At 37.3% G+C, this 2,706-nt stretch overlaps 1 protein-coding gene across 1 annotated transcript; it reads left to right on the top strand.

Annotated features, from left to right (window-relative positions):
- The first annotated feature begins 426 nt into the window (after positions 1-426).
- Positions 427-2,298, top strand: LOC124172483. Its single transcript, XM_046551921.1, has 3 exons — positions 427-658; positions 1,854-1,983; positions 2,180-2,298. Exons 1-3 carry the CDS (start codon positions 427-429, stop codon positions 2,241-2,243), a joined length of 426 nt encoding a protein of 141 aa, XP_046407877.1. The 3' UTR covers positions 2,244-2,298.
- Positions 2,299-2,706: the final 408 nt, after the last annotated feature.

The raw sequence follows: 2,706 nt of genomic DNA, 5'->3' as shown, positions 1-2,706 counted from the left end.
TTGGCATTGCCCTCGGAGAGGAAGATCCCCAAGACTTCCACTTCCCGACTCCTGCTGGCGCAGCTCCTGTGCCAGTGCCTTTGGAAAGTAGCGTGATAAATGACGGGAATATCCTGATTGAGTTGGATGGCCTACCCTCTAGGGTTTCAATTGACTCGGAGTTGGCGAATGCAGGTATGTCGTTGTGTTTAGGAAAAAAAATCTGGAATACCTTAAACGTATAACGGGTAGAATCTCGTTATTTGATCCATGCATCGCTAAAAATAAGCATCCGTTCATTTCCAGTTGACGACATGGAAAGGAGGGACATTTTGCTAAGACATGCAAGAAAATATTTGAAAAATACCCCTTCGGATCACTCGGTAAGCCACCTTTCAGCGTAGTATTTATCTCGAGATTTTCAAACGTTACAAAGTTCAACACTTAATGCCTCTTTCATTATTTCAGGTTTTGCTGCACCCTGGCTTCCATATATACACTAAAAAAGGTGATAAAATTGGGGCGCTCAGCAATGGGACGACCCCGAAAAGGTTACAGGAGGAGTTGCTGATGAGGCTATTTGGGAGGGAGTATATTAGATGCCACTCTGCTAAGGGCCAGAGAGTATCCAAAGGAGGGAATCCTGCAGCATGCAGAGCCACAATGGACGCTATTGATGGTAATTACTATGGTGGTAACTTTGAGAGTGTTATACTTACATAGATTAACAATGCTTTCTTATGCTTTGGGTCATTCCATGTCAGTTCATCCAAGCATGATACCCACCGACTCGGATTTTGATTAAACTGGACAATTTTCAACCTTCCATGCAGGAATGAAAGTGTAAAATATTTCTTGGCTATCTCCAATAGTTTTTTTTCACGACCATTTGAAGTTTGGGTGAAACTGCAGTTTTTCAATAATAGCGGTCTCCAGAGATACTTGCACCTCCACAGGTAAAAAATTTGTCTCAGCCATAGTTTTCATCCGATTCTTATGAAAATTCGCAGGTTTACCATAGAGATCATGAGCATTCCAAAATCTAATTGAAAAATGTACCAAGGAATATTGGAAATTCTCTAAACTCATATGTTTCATAAGGTTTTAAAAATTTTGCATCAAAAGCATGGTTCTATAAAACATCAAATTTTGACCTGAGTCAATATCTTAATCAAGTTAAATTAATTTTTCTTATATCCCTTAAGGTATGACCCACCACCTGTTAAAATGAAATTCATGGCTTTTTGCTCGCTTTGTTGTTAAAAAAATATGCAAAAAAAAACTCCCTCTTCACGACTCTGGTAGTCAGTGTTGAGTCCTTCAAGTGTGATGAAATGCGTTTGTTAACTGTTTTCTATATACAAGCAAATATTTACAACGTGAATCTAGTACATAATACGTTCAAAAATTAAAATATTTTTTATGTGCAGGTTGTTTTTCTCCCGATAACAAAAATATATTTTAAAAATAGAATATTTTAAGGAATTCATAGCACTTACCCATCATTGCGGGGGAAAACTTGATTTTTGCTATATAAAACATATCAAAATACAGGATGCATGTCAATACAAGTTAACCTCATCGAACCTGGATGAACTGACATGGAATGACCCTTTGTGAATGTTCCTGTGGCCTCAACAGTATTCTTTGTTTCTTTAGCTGTATAGCGATATGAAAGTGGAGCATAATAAGTAATTTGTCAAATACTTTTAATTCAATGATGTAAAATGTTCTCTTTATATTTATACCTCTAAAAGTGTACTACAACATTTTTTCTGTGCTCACTATTAGTACCTACATAACTTGACTCAGCACAATTTACCATGGAGCATAGCAAGATTATACTAATTTGGAATTTTGATATTTCGTTACAGCTTATCTGAAGACGAAACTGAAAGGGGAGGTGGTGCCCAGGCTGTCAAAGACATTTAACAATTTGGAAAAAAATCTGAGGGTGAGCAGTGGTTACCAGGCGGGAAAATACCGATACACCTCACAGAAAAGGTAAAGCTTGTATCAATTATTTGATATGTATTACTGATAGTGTAAATTTACTAAAATAAATTTTCATTCAGTGAACTCTTCTTTTAAGAAGTGTTTATCAGTTTGTATCCCCTTGAATGGAACATGACATATTTTCTGTGTCAATTGAATTTCCAATGCACTGCTGACTAACTATATCTCGTGTTTGTCATTTCAGGAAGCCTGTATTGGAAGGGTGTGATGAGAGCCACAGTGGAGGCACAAGGCGGGCGAACCGTTGACGGCGGTTTGGCAAAGTGGTAGGGGAGGGTGCCATTTTACGGAAAACCTCCGCGAAATGTAACACCATGAATTTATGTAAAATGAAACACCATGTAAAATTCACCAAGTTCATTGTAAGATATTACATTTTATAATAAATGATTTTATATCTGAATTGGCTTCCATGTCATTTGTATCTAATATCAAAACAGAGTTTAGATAATTCCCTTTTCCAGTTAGTTTTTTGGGTCTTCTTCAGAGTTTATCCATGGCTTTGGATGAAATTTAGTCAAACTTCCAGTCAGCTTCTTTGGGTTCATTGAAGTGTCAAAGAGGATTCGGTTGGACATAAATATCAGTCTGGCCAAATCTGCATCGCTGCTTCAGTGGATCTGATGAAGCCAGCTGGAATATTAGTGATTTTTCATAGAGACATGGATAAAACGGAAGAAGACCCAAAGAAATCACTTAGATTGTACTGTG

The sequence above is a fragment of the Ischnura elegans genome (genome assembly GCF_921293095.1).
Source record: "Ischnura elegans chromosome 13 unlocalized genomic scaffold, ioIscEleg1.1 SUPER_13_unloc_1, whole genome shotgun sequence".
In the NCBI taxonomy this organism is placed as follows: domain Eukaryota; kingdom Metazoa; phylum Arthropoda; class Insecta; order Odonata; family Coenagrionidae; genus Ischnura; species Ischnura elegans.
The sequence above is the reverse complement of the archived record's forward strand: the minus strand, read 5'-3'. Positions and strand labels throughout refer to the sequence as shown.

Coding starts and splice junctions, on each gene's coding strand:
- LOC124172483 (XM_046551921.1), top strand. CDS start 427: ATGCCTCTTTCATTATTTCAGGTTTTGCTGCACCCTGGCTTCCATATA. Junction 659..1,853: donor CACAATGGACGCTATTGATG/GTAATTACTATG, acceptor ATTTCGTTACAG/CTTATCTGAAGACGAAACTG. Junction 1,984..2,179: donor CGATACACCTCACAGAAAAG/GTAAAGCTTGTA, acceptor TTGTCATTTCAG/GAAGCCTGTATTGGAAGGGT.